This window comes from Oncorhynchus mykiss, chromosome 5 (assembly GCF_057628025.1).
Source record: "Oncorhynchus mykiss isolate SJ-2025 chromosome 5, ASM5762802v1, whole genome shotgun sequence".
Taxonomy (NCBI): Eukaryota; Metazoa; Chordata; class Actinopteri; order Salmoniformes; family Salmonidae; genus Oncorhynchus; species Oncorhynchus mykiss.
Window position 1 is genome coordinate 19560821 of NC_143026.1, and position 21430 is coordinate 19582250.

A 21430-nucleotide genomic window follows, 5' to 3' on the forward strand; every position below is an offset into this window, starting at 1 on the left:
TTCACATCCGGATGAAATGCAATTTCATCAATTTGATTGATTATTTACGTAAAAAAATACCTAAAGTTGTATTACAAAAGTAGTTTGAAATGTTTTGGCAAAGTTTACAGGTAACTTTTGAGATATTTTGTAGTCACATTGCGCAAGCTGGAACCGGTGTTTTTCTAGATCAAACCCTCCATATAAGTGGACATTTTGGATATATATCGACGGTATTAATCGAACAAAAGGACCATTTGTGATGTTTATGGGACATATTGGAGTGCCAACAAAAGAAGCTCGTCAAAGGTAAGGCATGAATTATATTTTTATTTCTGCGTTTTGTCGCGCCTGCAGGGTTGAAATATGTTTTCTCTCTTTTGTTTACGGAGGTGCTATCCTCAGATAATAGCATCGTTTGCTTTCATCAAAAAGCCTTTTTGAAATCTGACATGTTGGCTGGATTCACAACAAGTGTAGCTTTAATTTGCCATCTTGCATGTGTGATTTTAATGAAAGTTTGATTTTTATAGTAAGTTCTTTGAATTTGGCGCTCTGCATTTTCCCTGGCTTTTGGCCAGGTGAGACGCTAGCGTCCCACATATCCCAGAGAGGTTAACAAGTGACAGCCGTAAGGGATCATAGCTTTTACCTGGTCAGTCCATTATGGAAAGAGCAGGTGTTTTGTATGTTCCAGTGTAAGCCTGACTCAGACCACTCACACAAGAAAAAACGTAAGTTATTTTCAACATGTATTTAATTGGCACAGTTAACACAAAACAAAGTATTCAGTGCTCTAAAACATAAGCATATACCAACTTGAACACAAACAAAAGTGCTAAACACACCATTTGGCAGACTTTACAAAAAAAACAGTCTTAGCAAAGCAGAGAAAACAAAGTAAGGCCTTTAATACTTAACCTTAAAAATATATTTATTTCCTTTTTTGTCTTAGTTTAATCCATATTTATTTATATATATTCTCTCTAATTTCAACAAGCCATTTTATTTTGTACAGGTGCACTGGGGCCTGGCTGGAGGTCTGGGTTGGTCTGTCGAGAGTTAGGCAGATTTTTCTCTATACTGGCTCTCTGAGTGGGTATGTCTGTCAGTCAGCACAGCACAGAGATGCACCTTCTGATGGTCTGCATAAAAATCAGTTTTGCCTTCTCACAAACAAACAAAACAACTGCCAAGTCAATATCTACACTAGTCAAAATAAGAGCTGGACGGGTGGGAATAGCAAAGTGAAACTTTGACCTGACCTGGTTCTCGGCCACAGAACATGCAGATTTGCGCTGCTTGTCTTTTTAAATTATGTCAAGTAACTGGGACTCCACATGGTGATGGATCACTGTTCAATTGTGGTTCTGCTGATAATATACATGGTTTGTATTGATACAATTTCAGTTGCTGCTCCTTGAAATGTTGCTTGAGTAATAATACTGGAATACATTTTTTTTCAAAACACTCTTAAGGTGGAGTGCCAAATGGCACCCTATTCCCCACATAGTGCAATTAATTTGACCAGAGCTGGATCAAAAGTAGTGCACTATATAGGGAGCCATTTGGGACATACCTGAAGCCAATAATATCACTAATTGCTTCATTACACAAAACAATGTTTTTCATTACTTTATCTACAGTGACTTCAGGCAGATCAAACAACTGGTTTCATCATCATGTGGTTTGTAATTCAGGTGCAACAGTTTTCCAGCTAGAAACTAGCTACAAATTAAAAAGCAATCTCTTCGACCAAACACTGTTAAAAAATAATTACAAAATTAAAATGTTTATATGCGTTCAAGAAAGGGAAACAGTGGACATCATCATCTCTGTAGACATTGAGAGTAATCTTCCTTCACCACCTTTATAAAAAAACGAGATGTCTCGACCTAGTCAACATACCATAGATGATAGAATGGCATCTTACTCCCCCTGATTACTGCACAGTTGGGTAGAGCATGCAAGTTAAGCATTTCACTGTACTTGTGCATGTGACACAACTTGAACTTGTTTTTAGTGGTAGCTAGGATCAACCCAGTTAAGGCCCAATAGGAAGTTTGTCTTGTCTCATATTCAGTCACAACATTGTGGGAAAGGTGTGTGGATCATAGTATACAATACTTCCACACGCAGTAGTAAGTGGCCCAAGCAAACTACATGAGAATTTTAAATAATCTTCAAGTTATCTTCCAGGGGACACTGTCTGTTGGATATACAGTGGAGACGTGAAACACCGCAGCATGTATCCACAGGATGACGCTAACGACCGCTTGCCTTCAACACACTTCTCAAACACGTACAATGTCAGCCAACAACATTACATACATACAGCATAACAAATAGACAAATTCAATGTTTTACTGTGCATGATGTCATTCAGAAACAGACATTTTGGAATCCCACATTTTCTTCTCTTCTGGTAATGAGATTTGAGCTGGAGGAGTTACTGTGAGGGAGAGCACACACTCACTGTTAAAAACACAGGTAGGTGAACATGCTTTCAGAGACGACGAACAGTCAAACAGCCACAACAAAAAACTAAATAAGGAACAGCTAGTAGATGATCCACAGGCACAGAACCCAAAAGGTGACAAATGGATAAACTGGTTAAGAAGTGTAACAGGCCGTGGGGGTTAACTTAAACAAAAAAGGCCAGGCGACGAGCATAAGCTAGCCCCCTGAGCCAAGCGCGAGGGGCGAGCCAAGGAGGAGACAGGGCAAGCATGCACACCGCACGCACCACCTGAGAGATGCCCCACCATAAGCGGTGACATGGCGCTCAACGACCAGCGACTGACACTTGCAGGGGAGGGGTCTGTGGAGGGGAGGGGTGTGGCCAGAAAGGAGCAGACGGGAGGCCAGTAACAACACATGATGGTATGGTAAGGAGAGAGAGTGCAGGTGAGTGAAGTAATGTGAACCTGTCTCCAACCCCACATTCCTGGAACTCCCAGCCCTGTCCCTTTCTCAGTCATGGATGGAGTGTGTATGGGGGATGTACATGATACTGACAGGCACCCACACGCGTACACACACTATATATGAACTTCAGTCATACAGATGACGAATCAGAGAGTGGAATAAATGTGTTGTTTCCATGGAAACTCCATGTGATGCTGTATCTGGACTGTTCCTTCTGCGATGATGGCTCTGAGTCACTGAGTGAGAGATTCTGCAACTGCATCCACCTGATTGATTTGTATGGGAGTGTGGACTGGAGAGGGACATGGTTTGGCTTCATGTCTGGTGGGATGGTGTGTGTGGGTTGTAGTCGGGGGCAGATTGGGTTGGTCCCGGCCCTGTCTGACCACACCCTGCCGTGCTTTAGGAGGGGGGTTAGGGAGGAGTGGCAGGGAAGTGGGTTGGGACTCGGGGGGGCATTCGAGGTGAGAGAGCCAACAGTGTCCATGGTAACGCCGCATAGCGGAAGCTGAGTTAGTACATTGAGAAGCAAAGCTTTGCAGAGACAAAAGAAGCAAAATGATAAATGGGTAATAACCTATTAAAAAATAAAAGATTTACGAGCGCTCAATTTGGTTTGTTTTTCTCTTATTGTTGCTTCTGGTCAGAAACCGTTGCAGAAGGAGAGAACTCTACAAATGTATCAGGTTGGAAATTGAGATGCATCATAGGTCTCCTGTCTTTGCCTCGGTCATGTGGCTCTCTCTGACTTTCTGACCGTAAAGGAACGTGAATGTGGTCGCTCTGTCGCTGAGGCTGCTTGCCCTGCCATTCCTGAGCCAGCTCTCACACTTTTAGGAATCTGCAATTTGAAAAAAAAGTATAAATAACACAAGAATCTCAGAAAGAAAATGTAGTTCACTATTCTTTGCATTCGTCTTCTGAAGGAAATATTGTTCTGTAGTCAGATAACTATCTAATCCAGAGAACCCAAGAAGCTCCTTCCCTCTGGCTTTAATATCAGTTGCTATACCTTAAAAATTGAATCTTTTGATTCTGCTACTGTTTCTAAATGTCAGCTTTGTGTGTGAATCTCATTTCCAAAAACCAAGAGACACTTAAGCTTCTAACAATCTCAAACATGCACCAAAACATGTTATGTAAAACCTAAAATGACTACAAATGTAACATGCCTCACATTTCATTTGGACCCTGGTTTGGGGGAAGTGTGTTAGCACTGACAGAAATGGGATTACTTTACTGCTTGAGGAGAAAGGGTTGTGAAGGCATATTTGTTGAGCTTTTTGAGATTTGACAAAGTTGGAATCTCTTCCAAGAGACCTTTTGGGCCTATGATTGCACAATTCAGTAATCTTCAAAAGATAAATGCCTGGATATTTTAGAGGCATAAAACAGTTTGTCAACACCATACTTTAGCACAGATGCTTCTCAAATCGACTCATCTGCACAAGGGTGCTACTCAAAACCCATGCATGAGCTGGCAACCAACCAGGCACCAACGTTCCAATCAGCCCCACAACAGTCCGTTCTCACATTGTTCTCACCGAGAGAAGGAAAATGGCGGTACAGCTCATTCTCAATCCTGTATTCCTGTATGAAAAGAAAGGCCCAGAATAGTCCAAAACTAATATATATATATATATATATATATATATATATATATATATATATATATATATATATATATATATATATAAAGTAGTCTCTCTTGGACCTTTAAGTATGTGATTGGTGCATGTTGACTGTACAGGAGTGAGATAATCTAAGGGATAGGGGTTGTTATTCAAAACAATATATTTGTCATGAATTAGGTACAGCATGTAGTCATTATGTATAGCAGAATCAGTAATTTCTCATTAGCATATTTCTACATTGTATAATCTAGCATGCTTTACTTCTGGGGACAGCAAGCAACTGGTGTTGATTTTTTCCCCACATGCTCTTTAAAAACTATCCTGTGGTTTTAACCCCCTAAAAAAGTTTATTTGAGAGCCTATATTAGTTATCTTCAAATATCACCTCTGTGTGGGAAGATGATACAGACCATCAACATCTTATGTTAGTCAAACACAGATACAGACACAAACTTACATTTGCCATTTTGTTTTCATCCTGACCTCAACTAGTCTATCTTTGAGGCCATTGGCTATGATAAAATATATCTTTGAGGTCAGTTGATTACTTGTCTGGGGAGAAAGAAATGGCAGCAGATTCAAAAAGTTGGGAAATATGACCCTATGCATATCAAGAACAATAAGACAGCAGCACTCATTGAAATCATCATTAAAACTGGCCTGATTCCCATTGAGTTGACTGGAGAGGTAATGACAGTGCTCCCGGCTGGCCACTCAGTGGCACTAAAGCAAACGAGGAGAGGATTCTCTCAGAACCAGTGGGAAAACAACACTCCCCTAGATACTGATCTAGGATTAGCTTCCACAACCCTAACCTTCACCTTTCTAGTTTAAAATGCAAAACTGACCCGAGTGGAAACCCTGACAGAGCAAGATGGAAATTCTGATTGGTCCATCTTTCAGAGAGGGAGAGAGTGGGAGGAGTCTACTCTAGTCTAACCAACCATCACCCTCACTCCTCCCATCTTCTCTCACCAAATCCTTCTTTCGTCCCATCCAAAAAGAAAACCCCTTCAGTTAAATGTATGTCATAGCACCTTTGGTGTTCGTTTCCAAAAAGACCTCGACGTAGGACGTGGGTACGTAGCCTTCTTCCTCTTCGTTCCTGCGGACCCTCGTCCAGCCGTCACCTTTATCCTGCTCTATTACAAACAGCAGCTCTCCTTCTGTCACTGAGATAGTCCCCTCATTATGACCTGAGGGATGAGGAAAGGAAGGAAGGAGGGAGGGAGGGAGAGAGACAGTGTAACAAAAATAGGTGGGAAAGTATTATTGTTGCGTTTCTCTCAAATAGTCAAATAGATGTGCCAGCCCACATTACCCGTGTTGTTGTCTCTGATTGGTGTATTACCTGTTAAAGGTGTATTACCTTCAAATGAGTAGACGGCTTTACAGGTGCCGATGGTGGGCAGTGTCTCCTCATCCCCATCGTCAAACTCATCATCAAACTCTGGAGTGTTTGCTATGGCCACCTTGACCTGAGTCTCTGAACTCTGCTCCTCTGTGTAACTGCCATCCGGGCTGCTCAAGGATCAACACACACAGTAACTATAGCAATCTCACAACACATACTGTAACAAACTAGAAAGCTGTGTTGATTAATGGAGTGTGTGTTGTGTGTACTGTACCTCTCTCTGTCCTGTGCACAGTTGTTGTCGACCATGGTGCTGTTGCTGTTCTGTGACTCGTACAGACCACTCTGTCTCCTGGGAGGGTCACTCCTCGACGGTAACCTCCCCTCCACCTCCGCCAGCCATCCCTGGTAGGGACAGTCAGACACACACACGTACGTTAGGGATGTGAGATGAGATCTGCTAGTGTAGTTCATTCCAGAGCTATACTAGCAACACTCACAGTTCGTCCAGCATCTAGAAATAAATTAATGTCTGGGAAAAGGTCAAGAGGGCTTAGGATGACTCACCTCGAATTTCTGGACCTCGGACTGCAGTTTCTCGATGTTCATTGCCATCTCTACTAGCCGGGGGTCCACACTGGCAGGGTCTCCCATCTGGGGATTCTTCTCATACACACCCTTCATCTTAGTTAGGGCATCTCTGATGGATGGACACAGAGGAAGAGATATTAACTCATTTCATCATCCGTTCCCCCGCGGAAATCAAATTAGCATAATAACCAAATCCCCATACATATGCCAGTTTAAGCTAGAGATATGGTTTATTTTGCATTGGATCAGTGGCGACGTGTCATTCAGAGAAGAGCCCCACCTGTTTAGCCATTTTTTTCTTCTTTCTGTTTTGCATGTTATTCTGGCATTAATACGTGTCACATTTCAGTTTGCAAACAATATAAAAATGAATCCATTATTGAGTTAATAAAGCCGCATGCAGGTGTTTCAGCCTAGCTCAGTGCTTTCTGTGGTGGTGGAGCAGCCAGCGGAAAATACGTAACTAGGGGTTCTCTAGTTGCGCTGTGATTGGCTCAGTGTTATTTCACTCATGGGGACACTACGTCACCACAAAATCTACAGGTAGAGCTCGAAAATTTAAGTCCCTTGGGTGCTGCCATAGAGTTACATTAGAAGTGCCCATCCAAGAAGGCTCAAGGTCATTGGCCACAGATAAAATGTAAAATCACGTTATATCTACCATAGCTTTGATTGGATTGATGTCAACCTCATACTCTCAAAATCTTGATGACAAGCAGTCATCATCATGCATCAAGTCGGCAATCTACTGGCAAATCCTTTTCAATCCTTGCCATATAAAGAGAAATTATAGATAAAACGTATCGGTGCTCATCGGCCATTGGACATAAACATTACATAAATTGTAAATCGCAAATTCAACAATGAGTGATAAAGCGCCACTACAGCCTGGGGTTCGATCCCAGGCTGTGTCACTGCCTGCCGTGATCGGGAGACGCATGGGACGGCGCACAATTGGTCCAACGTCGTCCAGGTTAGGGGAGGGTTTGGCCGGCCGTGATGTCCTTGTCTCATCGCGCTCTAGCGACTACTTGTTGTGGGCCAGTCGGTCGACTTCGGGCGACAGTGTTTGAGATGGTCTGGCCGGCTTCCAGGTTAAGCGAGCAGTGTGTCAAGAAGCAGTGCGGGCTCTCGACCTTTGCCGAGTCCGTAGGGGAATTGCAGAAACGGAAAACGATACGGAAAATCATTTTGAACGGTCATCCAACTCTGAATTCCAAGTCTGGATTTCGGTCCTCTTTCTAGAGCCCACAAGAAGGCCCGCCGCGCCACCTTCCTGTTCAAGTGAGCACAGCACAACAAGGTGAGTCCAAAAATATATTGTATGCTGTTGCATAAATGATGTAATATGCCAGGGGGATATGTATACTGTAGCTAAGAAAGTAATACTAAGTGTATGTTGTGTAGTAAGCTGTTAGTAGCCCATGTACTTCACCCTAATAATTTGCTCCCTTTTCACCGCACAACTTAGCCTACTTGGTGGTGCAGATCAGGCCTATAGCCTGTTTAATATTGTAAGAGCTTTCATTGTCTGCTTATATGCCCACTTTATTTATCCTACAGTTCTAACTTGCTGTACAGAGACAATACTGTAATAATGGCCCATGTTCTGAATTCTATCGTTGTGCATTTCAAAAGTGCTGAACAAATAGTTATATTGACTACGTCCATCCTAGCGCACTCATTGTCTTAATCTAAATTATGGATTGCCTCTTATGCGCGCGTCGTCCCCTTATGTCATAGTTTGTACATCTCAATTAGAAACCACATTTGTTTAAGCAAGTCAGCCGTATCAGCTATGTTTTTTTAAAAGGCAGTAAATGAGGCTGAATGAACTGTTTCGCTGCCCGACGAGGCTCTGCTGATAGCCAGGTGTAGCAGTGTTAAGGTTTTGGGACAGCTTTATATATGTCCTAATAGTTTGTGGGCATCGTTTGTCACCGCTATAGTGCAATTAATGTATTGTTTAGTGTTGTGTAGTGGCTTTGCTGGCATGCGTCAAACTCCCCCCCCCCCCCCCCCCCCCCCCCCCCCCATTGCGCTATCTTATTTAACACCTCTCCATCTGCGGTGAAAGGTGACAGAGATAGAGCGGTGTTTGTCAGACCATGAGACATCCTGAAAATCGGTCTTCTCACAAAATTGTCTGTAGCGGCCGAACGATTTGGCCTAAAAACTATCATGAACCCTCTATGGAAAGATGAGACTCTCACGAACACAATGGTGTTCTCCATCTTGGGACTCATCTGAAGTCGGTACAGCAAATGCCAAATTCTGTCTGTAGCGTCTGAACAGTTTGGGCTACACACTAATATGTAAAGGTGAGACTAACGAACATGTAAAAGTCAGTTGTTTTGCTCCAGAACACCCACAGGCCTCACAAGACTCGTCTGAAGGTACAAATGTATGGAGTGACAAAAATAAGGAGTTAAATACAGTTGAAGTCTGAAGTTTACATACACTTAGGTTGGAGTCATTAAAAGTCGTTTTTCAACCACTCCACAAATTTCTTGTTAAACAAACTATAGTTTTGGCAAGTCGGTTAGGACATACACTTGGTGCATGACACAAGTAATTTTTCCAACAATTGTTTACAGACAGATTATTTCACTTATAATTCACTGTATCACAATTCCAGTGGGTCAGAAGTTTACACAGCTTGGAAAATTCCAGAAAATTATATAATGGATTCAGAAGCTTCTGATAGGCTAATTGACATTATTTGAGTCTGTTGGAGGTGTACCTGTGGATGTATTTCAAGGCATACCTTCAAAGTCAGTGCCTCTTTGCTTGACATCATGGGAAAATCAAAAGAAATCAGCCAAGACCTCAGAAGTCTGAGTCTGGTTCATCCTTGGGAGCAATTTCCAAACGTGAAGGTATCACGTTCATCTGTACAAACAATAGTACGCAAGTATATGACACCATTCAGCCGTCATACCGCTCAGGGAGGAGACACGTTCTGTCTCCTAGAGATGAACGTACTTTGGTGCAAAAAGTGCAAATCAATCCCAGAACAACAGCAAAGGACCTTGTGAAGATGCTGGAGGAAACAGGTAAAAAAGTATCTATATCCACAGTAAAACGAGTCCTATATCGACATAACCTGAAAGGCCGCTCAGCAAGGAAGAAGCCACTGCTCCAAAACCACAATAAAAAAGACTATGGTTTGCAACTGCACATGGGGACAAAGATCGTACCTTTTGGAGAAATGTCCTCTGTTCTGATGAAAGAAAAATATAACTGTTTGGCAACAATGACCATTGTTATGTTTGGAGGAAAAAGGGGGATGCTTGCAAGCCGAAGAACACCATCCCAACCATGAAGGACGGGGGTGGCAGCATCATGTTGTGGGGGTGCTTTGCTGCAGGAGGGACTGGTGCACTTCACAAAATAGATGGCATCATGAGGGAGGAATATTATGTGGATATATTGAAGCAACATCTCAAGACATCAATCAGGAAGTTAAAGCTTGGTCCCAAATGGGTCTTCCAAATGGACAGTGACCCCATGCATACTTCCAATGTTGTGGCAAAATGGCTTAAGGACAACAAAGTCAAGGTATTGGAGTGGCCATCACAAAGCCCTAACCGCTTTATAAATTTGTGGGCAGAACTGAAAAAGTGTGTGCGAGCAAGGAGGCCTACAAACCTGACTCAGTTACACCAAGGAAAGCTTGTGGAAGACTACCCAAAACAATTTAAATTGTTATGGCTGCAGGGGCAATATTGAGTAGCTTGGATGAAAAGGTGCCCATTGTTAACGGCCAGCTCCTCAGTCTCAGTTGCTAATATATGCATATTATTATTAGTATTGGATAGAAAACACTCTAAAGTTTCCAAAACTGTCAAAATATGGTCTGTGAGTATAACGGAAATGATATTGCAGGCGAAACCCTGAGGAAAATTAAAACAGGAAGTGGCTTCTATTTTGAAAACTCCATGTTCCATAGCCTTCCTTTGCTCCATTTAAAGGGATATGAACCAGATTCCTTTTCCTATCGCTTCCTCAAGGAGCCAACAGTCTTCAGACATAGTTTCAGGCTTTTATTTTGAAAAATGAGCCAGAACGATTACATCGCCTCCAGTGGTCATGTGAGTTTTGCTCGCGCAACAGAGTTTGGATAGGTATTGCTTTTCCCTCTCCTACTGTGAAAGACATTTGCGGTTGATATATTATCGATTGTATATTTTAAAAACAACCTGAGGATTGATTATAAAAAATGTTTGGCATGTTTCTGTGGACATTATGGAAACTATTTGGAATTTTCATCTGCGTTGTCGTGACTGCTCTTTCCTGTGGATTTCTCAACATAACGCGACAAACAAACTGAGGTATTTTGGATATAAAAATAATCTTTATGGAACAAAAGGAACATTTGTTGTGTAACTGGGAGTCTCGTGAGTGAAAACATCCGAAGATCATCAAAGGTAAACGATTAATTTGATTGCTTTTCTGATTTTCGTGACTGAGCTACCTGATGCTAAGTGTACTTAATGTTTTGTCGTGCGATCGATAGACTTACACAAACGTTTGGATTGCTTTCGCTGTAAAGCATACTTTCAAAATCAGGCTAAGCTGTGTTTTCCTATATTGCACTTGTGATTTCATGAATATAAATATTTATAGAAATATTTATTGTATGTAGCGGTTGTTGATGACACTTATCCTGATAGTGGGATTGCAGCCATAACAAGTTAAAGGCAATGTTACCAAATACTAATTGAGTGTATGTAAACTTCTGACCCACTGGGAATGTGATGAAAGAAATAAAATATGAAATAAATCATTCTCTCTACTGTTATTCTGACATTTCACATTCTTAAAATAACGTGGTGATCCTAACTGACCTAAGACAGGGAATTTTTACTAGGATTAAATGTCAGGAATTGTGAAAAACTGAGTTTAAATGTAGTTGGCTAAGGTGTATGTAAACTTCCAACTTCAACTGCACATATTACCTCAACTATTTTTTTACTTAACACTTACTTTTCTTAAAACTGTATTGTTGGCTAAGGGCTTGTAAGTAAGCATTTCACTGTAAGGTCTACCTGTTGTATTCGGTGCATGTGACAAATCACATTTGATTTGATGTTCTAATTAAATATTTTTTCTATATTTAAAAAAATCCATCTCAAATAGCAAAATTATCCTTGGTATGGACTTCTTAAAACAATTCCAAATAAATTAGTAGAACCACCCCCTTGCCCCAGTTTACACAGGGCGTAGACAGTTTAGTGCCAAAAAACAAGAGGTTAAATACATGTAAAAAAAAAATATATATATATATATATACAAATAACAAATGTTTCCTGGTCTTTCTTATATCACGCAGATATAGGACAGAAACTTTTGAATAAACTTCCTTTAGATTTTTTTGGGGCGACTATCTGTTGTTCTATGTAGTGAATCTGTTATTTAATGCGTTTGTATGGGCTAATAGCAGTAAGGACAAAAATATTTGTTCATCAAATAATTGTTTTATATTTTTTGGGGTACATCAAGTGGTTTTAAAATTCAAAATAGCAATATGATCCCTAGTATGACCTTCTTAAAACAATTCCATATAGCTTAGTAGTACCCCCCTCTCCCGGCTTAGACTCACATTGGTTAATAACACTCAGACGGAAACAAATTAGAGACCCTGGGATTTACAACTCCTTGGTTGGGTCTGAAGCTTTCTTGAGGCTTATTTTTTTAAAGGAAAAATCTATAAAAAAAACTATTTTGGTATTTGTTTAATTAGTCCACTGTTAAGACAATCCAAATGCTTTTGCATGTTTTCAAGATATAGGATTTTCAAGAAGCAATGTGTCACTTGCCACATCATGATGATGCGTTTTGCATCATATGATGGGTTTTGCATCATCGCCGCAGTTTTACTGGGGACATGTTGTTTCCACAACAGGGCTGACACTAATGGAAGTGAGCTTTTAGGGACGAGGTAGGACATCATTTCCAAACAAATATGGATGAGGCTTATGTTGAAAACACAGACACATACTTACTTCTGGTCCATCTCTTTCTGGATGTCCTTATTTATGTCGTCTATCTTGGCCTGAAGCTTCTTTCTCCTCTGCTCTGGGGGCAGGTGGCTGAAGTCCTCCGGTCCAGAGCCCTGAGAGACAGAGAAATGGAGATAGAAATGGTAGCAAGAGAGTGGGAGAGAACAAGACAAGTTGGAGACAAAGTGAGTTTCAGGAGCGTTGTACACCCTCTTTGTAAAATATATGAATAACATGTAACATCCCTCTCGGATGTTCAGGCTCTCTATCTAACACTAGGAACCTTTAGGTGCAGTATCCCCCTTACAGAAAAGCCATTAGGATAAATGAATTCCCTATCATTTAGGGTTGTGTATCTGATAGAGTTATGGCAGCTGGTGAAGGAGATACTGCAGCACTATAATCTACCATTAACCTCTGAGCTCTGGTTGGGGGAGGGGGGGGGGGAGGGGGGGGGTCTCTGTGTGAAGGTAAGCCCTACAACCACCTTTCACCTATTCAGTCCCAAGCCTCAAAAGATATTAGGCTGTATCACTTCATATCCAGTCAAATCACATTTCTGTGTTCATTTCATAACTGTCGAGAGAGAAGATGACTCCTGTTAAAAGGAGGTAGTGTTTCTGAAATGAAATCTGTGGGACCATTTGAGGGCAGATGGTATAATGTTTCCTGATGAAGGAGATTCTTTGATAGAATACATATCGATCATCTCTGATGATGGTGAGACATTCTCTCTGTTCTGTGCTCGACCTGCTCCACTTTCCAAATTAACAACCTGCCTTTTGTCTTCTGTTTATGCTGCAGTTCAGAGATACAGCACTTCGTGGTGCTATTTGGTCAGTTTAAAACAATTTATGTATTTTTATTTTTACAAATGCATGTATTACAATACAATAACTGGATAATTGTTGAATGCATGTCAATATAGAGTAACCCACTGGAAGGTTTATTTACTGTGGCATTACTCACATGTTCATGTATTATTGATGTAAGATTTTACCCTGCAGTAATATTATGGTATTTGTGTGATCATGAGCTTGGACTGGATCGGTTAAGGCTCAGACAATACTCTGTGGTAACATAGCAGAACCAAAGGACAACGTCCTACTGGCCAGGGGTCAGAGGTCACTGGAGTTTATTGGTACGTAAGCCGATCGAAACGCAGCAGGCTAGGCTACCATGGCGATGACCTTCCTTACCCCATCTCTCTGCACCGCTGTGCAACACTTACCGGACAACATGCAACACAACAAACAGGTTTCATTCAACATGCTCTTGATTATGCTCCAAAAAATACTTATATTATTTACTGTATATAAATAGTTAATCACAAGAATAAAGAACAACATGCTTGCTATTGATTTCTGTAGATGTTGGTAAAAACTAAATACTCCACACCACTCACAAGACAATATGCTATACATGTGTTTTTTTTTATCCAGTAACTTACCTGTAAAATATAAAGTTCACACTCAGATATACAGTACCAGTCAAAAGTTTGGACACACCTACTCATTCCAGGCTTTTTCTTTATTTTTACTATTTTTGAGATTGTAGAATAATAGTGAAGACATCAAAAATATAAAATAACACATATGGAATCATGAAATAACCAAAAATATGTTAAACAAATAAAAATGTATTTTATATTTCAGATTCTTCAAAGTTGCCACCCTTTACCTTGATGGCAGTTTTGAACACTCTTGGCATTCTCTCAACCAGCTTCACCTGGAATGATTTTCCAACAGTCTTGAAGGGGTCCCCACATATGCTGAGCACATGTTGGCTGCTTTTCCTTCACTCTGCAGTCCAACTCATCCCAAACCATCTCAATTGGGTTGAGGCCAGGTCATCTGATGCAGCACTCCATCACTTTCCTTCTTGGTCAAATAATCCTTACACAGCCTGGAGGTGTGTTGGGTCATTGTCCTGTTGAAAAACAAATGATAGTCCCACTAAGCGCAAACCAGATGGGATGGTGTATCGCTGCAGAATGCTCTGGTAGCCACGCTGGTAAAGTGTGCCTTGAATTCAAATAAATCACCTACAGTGTCACCAGCAAAGCACCACCACACAATCACACCTACATGCTTCACGGTGGGAACCACACATGCGGAGATCATCCGTTCACTTACTCTGTGTCTCACAAAGACACGGCGGTTGAAATCAAAAATTTGGACTCATCAGACCAAAGTACAGATTTACACCAGTCTAATCTCCATTGCTTGTGTTTCTTGGCCCAAGCAAGTCTCTTCTTCTTATTGGTGTGCTTTAGTAGTGGCTTCTTTGCAGCAATTCGACCATGAAGGCCTGATTCACGCAGTCTCCTCTGAAGAGTTGATGTTGAGATGTGTCTGTTACTTGAATTCTGTGAAGAATTTATTTGGGCTACAATTTCTGAGGCTGGTAACTCTAATGAACTTATCCTCTGCAGCAGAGGTAACTCTGGGTCTTCCTTTCCTGTGGTCGTCCTCATGAGAGCCAGTTTCATCATAGTGCTTGATGGTTTTTGCGACTGCGCTTGAAGAAACTTTAAAAGTTCTTGAACTTTTCCGGATTGACTGACCTTCATGTCTTAAAGTAATGATGGGCTGTCGTTTCTCTTTGCTTATTTGAGCTGTTCTTGCCATAATATGGACTGTATACCACCCCAAGCTTGTCACAACACAACTGATTGGCTCAAATGCATTAAGAAGGAAAGAAATTCTACAAATTCACTTTTAACAAGGCACAGCTGTTAAATAAAATTAATTCCAGGTGACTACTTCATGAAGCTGGTTGAGAGAATGCTAAGAGTGTGCAAATATGTCATCAAGGCAAAGGGTAACTACTTTAAAGAATCTCAAATATAAAATATATTTTGATTTGTTTAACACTTTTTTTGTTACTACATGATTCCATCTGTCTTATTTCATAGTTTTGATGTCTTCACTATTATTCTACAATCTCAAAAATAGTACAAATAAAGAAAAACCCCGGAATGAGTAGGTGTGTCCAAACATTTTACTGGTACTCAAATCTACTTGATTACATTTAATCACTGTTGACAGATCCTGATCATTTCTAATCTCTACACAAAGGGTTTGACATGCATAGTTGACCATTCGATAATTATTACTACACACAAAGTTATTAACTAATGATTATCATGGATTATGTTATTGTGATAGACTAAGGAGATCTACAATAATTTCAGGGCAGTTGATTATAATTGATCAATCCAAATTCTTCACAGGGCTTGAAATTTAGAGGTGTAGATAATTCATCAAAACATTACATTACATTGAATAAGTCCTGATAGAAACCTTTTTCAAAGCCCATCTCTATCTAATCTCATCCACCAGCCAGCTCTCTCTCTGTAGCATTTGAGCCTGGAGATGAGTTTAGTTTCTACCTGACAGACCAAAAGCTCCCATTTCCTTTGTTCCCATCTATTCTGCATTTCAGTGGAAAATACATGGTATTCCTGGAAGGCTTAGAATTATCTGGATGTTTTAGTCTAGCTCTTTTTTCGTGCCATTAATTTCTACATCAGAACGGAGTCTGGCAGCTAATGCTGAACAACATCTTTAGAGCCCTGCATTGTGAATGCACTGCTAAATTACCATTCATTAAAAGCTGCATCTATCTCTTTAAACATCTTTGATTCTATCTACCCTCTATCTTTATCAGCTATGATTATGATTTATCTATTGTAGGGATCTATGATTTATTTATTGGGATCATCTGTCTTTTATCTCTAATGATTATGGTGATAGATCAAAGGGAATGGAACTAGCAGATGGACAGACAGAACTAGGTTCAAAATACTATCTGAAAAAATGTCAAAATCCTTCAGCTGTGCTTGTCTGTTGCAATGGATTAGAAAAGTGGCTTAAGTTAAAAGATTTCAAATAGTACTTGAAACCCAGTTCTGACAGACGGACATACAAAACAAGAACAGTAATTCTGATCACCTCAATCAGATTCCGGACGTGGGAATTGAATGTGATCTGCACAGAGCACACAGGCACAGCGGGAGAGACACAACAAACAAGACACACAACAAAATAAACAAATGAGACAACAAGGGTCTGTAAAATCCATCGTCATGTCACAACAAAATGAATAAATAAGTCCGGACGAAAGGAACTGAACACAAACAACGGTCACATAGAATTATCAACCATTTTTGGTGTTGCTAGGAGGACGTGCACGCTACGCTCAGAATAGGGTTCATGCCACTACGGTCATGCAGTGTTATGGTCATGCTTACCAACTTGAGAGAAAGCTTCATGGGAGGAAGAGGGGAGAGGGAAACGGCAGGAGAGAAAGAGAACAGACAAGTCAGACAACAGCAGAATAACATGTAGCATTGGTCATGTTTCCCCCTGGCATAGCATGCACATGTGCGTTGACATGGATATATTGATCACAAAGCAGCTCCTTAGCCACACTTCCCAATATAATGAAAAGAGGTGGGTTTTAACCTGGAAAGGGGAATGTAGAAGTATTGGATGCCTTGTATGATATATTGCTGAGCTTTGATCATCAAACCCACACCAAATATGTCCCTGTGGTATTGACCAAAGAGATAACCGGCACTTTCAAAACCAAACAGCAAATGCATAGATCCATCAGGTATGAGAGCATTTGTGAAAATGACCGATGAGATATGAGGGTCTGCTAAGGGTCTGTGGTTCTTTGCAGATGCTGGTTAGTTTGGATGCTCATGTATATCTGTGGATATCGGATGCCCGGTATGCCACAGTTTGTTCTGATTACAATGGAAAACTAAGTTTGCGTTACCACAGCAATAGGTCATGCCAAGACAATACCTGGTCATTCTCAGGACCCTTCTATTGTCTTCCTGAGCCATATGTTACTCTAACGTATGGCTCTGGTTAACTTTTTTCTAATTTGGCCAAGTTCAATGTCAGCTTTCAGGGATTAATGAAAAAATAAGAAAAGCGTTTTGAATGACTTGAGATGATAGGTAAGCCAACTCACAAGTCTATACTGCACAGGACGGCAAATGAGAGCGAGCAACTTGAGAGAAGAGAAAGATGGAGAGAGACGAGTGGACGCACCCACACTCATTGTAGGGAAACAGGAGGTCAGATTAGGGGATGATTCCACAACCCTCTTCCCTTCCTGCATCCCTCATTTCTTCCCCCACAATGACAGCATTGTAACAGCAGGGGGTGATAGCAGCATGTGTTATGGCTAAGCATGATGACAGTTCAGAGGCAGTGTGTATGTTTCAAACTGACTGGACATTCACTCCTAAAAGAGGTTAGCCTAAGTCTGTTTGTGCCAATCTGAGTTGGCAAAAGAGCATAAACAGACTGGAACTCATGCTAGGGAGAAGTTGCTCCTAGATTCAAAGCTATACCAGGACCTACAGTAGTAACCATCTGTTCAATAAAACTATAACCATAATGACTTTCGTTCACCTTCTTCAATGGTTAATTGAGGGGGAGGGGTCTTGCAAAGAAACAGTGACTTATGATTGATAACTGTTAAATTAAAGGACAATTAAGGAAAATTATAGATAGAAAATAGAACTGGAAAAATAATTTAAGGCGGAAAAGAGGTTTTTGTTAATTGCTTTGGTTTAATTGCACATGTAGTGAGGTCACTATTAAAGATCATTAGAGCTCATTGTTAGCTCCATAGTTCTAGAGAGGAGAGATACTTTAACACAGTGGGTCACTCCAGTCTGAATCATTGTAATGACTTATTATGAGGACGTAGTTTGTACGACATAAAAGAGAGATACTTTAACATGCACTGGGCTGCTATAGCTACAGTGAATGATTTGTAATCCAGTTAACAGCTCACAGGCTGCACTCAGGAGCTAGGATGAGGCAGGGTTATACTCGCTTCAGTCCTGTAATCAAGTCATCCACATGGAATGGCTCAGGATCAGCCTATTTCTCCCTCTCTGTACACTTCTCTACACTTCAAATGGTTCTCGCGTTTGTTATTTCCTTCAAGGAAATAGTCAAATTCCTGCGGGGTATATTGAGTCAAATCCTGACTTAGCAGACAACCCAGACAGACAGGTATATATATATATATACAGGTACATATTCATACATGGTCTATATACATACAGGCTATGGTGCAATGGTGTCAGCACACTGAAAGAAGAGCTGGGTAGACTAAACTTCCTGAAAGTGTAACGAGCACCACAAACCCAATGTTGTGCACCCCAAAAAATAAGATATAGGAGCAAACGGTGGGGTGACCATCATCCACCATGCTCCAATCCTACTTCCTTAGTTTAAATGTAGTGCTTGTGACACTTTGAGAATTAACCACTAACAAATGTGCACTGCAGCAACAGAAAGTCCAAGGCAATTCTGCTGTTGTGACAAATAGTGCCTCAAGCTGAGATGTGGGACAGGAAATGAGGTCCTCTTTTGTTCTGATCATTTGACTAGTGTGGTCTTATGACAGGGCAGCAGGGCCATGTGAAATAGCCTGACGCAGTCACAGACACTAGCCTCATTTAGAAGGAAACAAAACTACCGAAAATGACTAAAGAAACAGATAACAGGAAATGATTATTTCTATGTTTTTGTGTGACTGTAAATGTGATAAATGTGTGTGTATATATACTGTCAATGTTATCATCATTAAATGAGACTACTGTCTATGCCGCACATGGCCCAGACACACACATATATTTCCTAACGCAAACGAACACACAGTCGGCCAACATACGCACTTACGACATGTTGACTAGCCTCGAAAGCGTAAGTGGGTATGCCCAGAGTCCTCCAGTCTTTGTGATAACAGAGCAAGCGAGGGCGAGTAGGAGGCTGCTGCCGTGGTTATCAGAGAGAAAACAGCTTCATCAATTAGCACAGGGCTACTAATGAAGCTAATGGATTTACTACTTCCCCCCCACACACACGCTCACTCATTCAAAGACTTACATCATTCATCTCTCTCCCTCTCTTTCTGTCTTTCACACACACACTAACTAACTCTCATGATGCTGTCATCAGTTATCCTCGCTCTCTCACATAAACACTCTCTCTCACTCCCTCCATCTCTCTCTCTCTCTCTCTGTGTGTATCTGGTGTTGGATCAGAGGGCCGGGCCCCAGAAGGCTGAGGAATAACAGGCCCTCCCACTGGGGCATGCTGGTGGAAAAATCCCTCTGCTGTGCAGCCCTCAGCCAGAGACTGAACCCAGAACCCCACCTACAGACACAACTAGCATGATATTCAAATACAGACTCATATCACATTTTATATAACCAAGTCAATGAAAAAAAGTAATAATATGCTCAAAAACTGACATTGGTCCTCTCAAAGATACTGTATCAAGGGAAGTAAACTTTTATTTCACAACTAATATTCTGCTTAGTACTGAGCTTTATTAAATTGATAATGTGAATACTTTCACTCATTAACAGCACCTGTACAGTATAGTGCTGTACTACGATACAGACTAATAACTAGACCAGCCTGACCCAGAGATGGAGTACTTCTCTAAGAGGTATTCTGGATTACTATTACACTGGGGTGCTGTCCAACGGAGCAGGCGTTTAAGCAATATGTCCGCCCGTGCCAGCTTGGGCAGAGCAGAAAAGGCTATAAGGACACACCTGACGCCCAAACTGATATTGCATTTCAGAATTTATAGAAATGTGGTTAATAAGGTAAGGGTCAGTTTTTGGCTAATCGGTTTAAGTGTCTGCTGTGTCCTTATCTCTCAAGGACAGAGAAGAAAGCTCTTGTGTTGAATTGACTTCTCTACTGTTCTAAATAAAAAAGGTTAAATAAAGTTTAACACAAAAATAAAGTGTAAACGTATTCTTAACAATGTTAATATACAGACAAAAAAACAGAAATACGAAATCAATATGGAATATGAAAAGGGTTGAAGATGATATTGAGAGATTCAGATATAGCGATATGAATCTTAAAAAACAGGTAATCTGGTGCTCAATACGTCACCCTGACCGACCAAAACAAAAACCAGAACTTTCTTATTCTCCCTTCCCTGCAATACAGTACTACATAAAAGGAATACAGTCAGGGACTAACTTACATCTGAAACATTGACAGAAAAGAATGCTTCAGATTTAAAACCACTACCCTGGCCTGCACGTTTAGAATATGACCGTTACTCCACTTCCTCTATTGAAGACGTTCACTTCCTGCTAGATTCGCCCCATTTCCTCATTCTCCTGACCTTCAATTATTTCCTCCTTGATATGATCCCAGAGAGAACATTGTTTTACTATTACTATTACTTATCCTCTGTTCTTATAGACGTCATACTGTCACGTCCTGACCATAGAAAGCATTTATTTTCTATGGTGGAGTAGGTCAGGGCGTGACTGGGGGGGTGTTCTAGTTTATTATTTCTATGTGTAGTCTAGTTTTTGTATTTTTATGTTGGCCTGGTATGGTTCCCAATCAGAGGCAGTTGTCTATCGTTGCTTCTGATTGGGGATCATACTTAGTCAGCCTTTTCCCACCTGTTGTTTGTGGGATCTTGTTTTTGTATTGTTGCTTTTGAGCCCTTCAAGGCTGTACGTTCGTTTGTTTGTTTCTCTTTATTATTTTGTTGCTGGTTCACATTTAAATAAATTATGATGAACCCAAATCACGCTGCGCCATGGTCTACGCATTTCGTCGAGCGTAACACATACGTTGTGGGCCGAGCTATGAGAAATGTATGGCTCTGGTCCATTCCTTCTGTTGCCGTTCAGAAGATAGGAACATAAACAAACTTTATTCGTAGAGGCCGGAAAGAACACGTGAGCAGCCTAGCCCATTCCTGAGGTCAAGGGGAGCCTTGTGGGGTGCCGTGGGCATGGCCTGACCTGGACAGGGATCATGGTTTAGGAATAGAAACTCAGCGTGACACCAGATAGCTGCAGCGTGTCTGTCTGCAGATAAAGAGGGTGTGTTGAACCTCAGGGGCTTGCTTCT

General features: G+C 41.0%; 1 protein-coding gene across 50 annotated transcripts in view; it reads right to left on the minus strand.

Moving 5' to 3' along the window:
- Positions 1 to 718: 718 nt before the first annotated feature.
- The window catches only part of LOC110523375 (formin-binding protein 1), a 126294-nt gene continuing 105582 nt past the window's right edge, over positions 719 to 21430 (minus strand). For 11 of the 50 annotated variants that reach the window (XM_090234129.1, XM_090234117.1, XM_090234099.1 and 8 more), the window contains 6 exons: positions 12495 to 12604; positions 6463 to 6595; positions 6170 to 6300; positions 5911 to 6062; positions 5579 to 5737; positions 719 to 3748 (listed from right to left, as the gene is read on the minus strand). In XM_090234129.1, coding sequence (XP_090090255.1) covers positions 3741 to 3748; positions 5579 to 5737; positions 5911 to 6062; positions 6170 to 6300; positions 6463 to 6595; positions 12495 to 12604 — 693 coding nt within the window. In that variant the 3' untranslated portion in view covers positions 719 to 3740. Of the gene's footprint in view, positions 3749 to 5429; positions 5738 to 5892; positions 6066 to 6169; positions 6301 to 6462; positions 6596 to 12494; positions 12605 to 16447; positions 16484 to 16746; positions 16762 to 21430 lie in introns of those variants that run through there. The other 39 variants (XM_090234123.1, XM_090234113.1, XM_090234095.1 and 36 more) reach the window with 13 other exon arrangements.